This window comes from Histoplasma capsulatum, genomic scaffold (genome assembly GCF_000149585.1).
Source record: "Histoplasma capsulatum NAm1 scaffold_1 genomic scaffold, whole genome shotgun sequence".
NCBI classification, from domain to species: domain Eukaryota; kingdom Fungi; phylum Ascomycota; class Eurotiomycetes; order Onygenales; family Ajellomycetaceae; genus Histoplasma; species Histoplasma mississippiense.
In genome coordinates this window covers 966933-967908 of record NW_001813982.1, presented here as the reverse complement: position 1 = coordinate 967908, position 976 = coordinate 966933, and the positions used below count along the sequence as shown (strand labels likewise).

Genomic DNA, 976 nt, shown 5'->3' with positions numbered 1-976 from the left:
CCAGCTCTCCCCCCGTTTTTTTTTTTTCACGTCCCCTCCTCTCCGCTGAGATTCTCCATAGGAGCTGAGCTCTCTCCGGTGTTTCCCTCGTGCTTCCATGGCCAGCTCGTACCCCCGCAATGACTCACCTTCCAGCGACGAGACTACCTCCGTGTTGGGGACCGGCTTAACGGTAAGAGAAAAATCAAATTTGGAAATTAGGAAAAACCAATCAAAAAGATAAATAAAAGGGTTCGGGGTTTTTTATTTTACATTCTGATCCTCTAACACAGCTTCTCAGACTCGGCATCTCGAGGCTTTTGGCCGCAAAGTCACGACCACGGCTGGCCATCTCATAGGCCCGATGCAGGACACTCCCAGAGGAACGCACTATCACTCTGCCGTCAATGACATTCGTAAAGAGCTGCGTCGCCCGTCGATGCAGCGGAGGATGTTTTCTCTGGCTCAGACCACCCCCACGGACCTCGTCCGATCGAAACTATCCACATCTGAAATCCAAACTCGCGCCCTCTCGTCCCTCTCGGATGATTTGCTAGCCAACATTCCGGAGGACACGAGCACCTACTCTTTGTTTCAAGGGTTCCAGGCCTCGATGCCCGAAGGTGAACACGAACATAGAAAATCGCATCGGAGACGAAGCTCGCGCGGGCAGAAGTTGTTGGATGGGGCGGGAACGAATGTGGGGTCATTGCCACCCACTCTATCCTCGTTGAGAAAGGACAGGAACACTTTCAGTCGGCGGCTGGAATTGATGGGGATAAGGAAAAATATGTGCAGTGCAGAAATTTACGAGATAGATAACAAGATTGCAAATTTGCAAAGTATGCGGAAAATTGTGCTCGACCGTCTTGCCCAACTTGAGATGGACGAGGCGGATTTGGAACATGACTGTAAGGCTGCGAAATTGCTTTTTGCCTTTGCTTTTTAAGGTTGGTGATCGAAGGGCTTACGTATTGCAACTGGTGTAGTGGTTCAG

The 976-nt window shown here is 50.5% G+C and overlaps 1 protein-coding gene across 1 annotated transcript in view; it reads left to right on the top strand.

Moving 5' to 3' along the window:
- Window positions 1–97: 97 nt before the first annotated feature.
- HCAG_00288 (conserved hypothetical protein) overlaps window positions 98–976 on the top strand; it is a gene marked incomplete at both ends in the record, with an annotated part of 2952 nt that continues 2073 nt past the window's right edge. Inside the window, 3 exons of the mRNA XM_001543192.1 lie at window positions 98–172; window positions 281–602; window positions 783–821. Of these exons, the coding sequence (XP_001543242.1) occupies window positions 98–172; window positions 281–602; window positions 783–821 (436 nt within the window). The remainder of the gene's footprint in view (window positions 173–280; window positions 603–782; window positions 822–976) is intronic.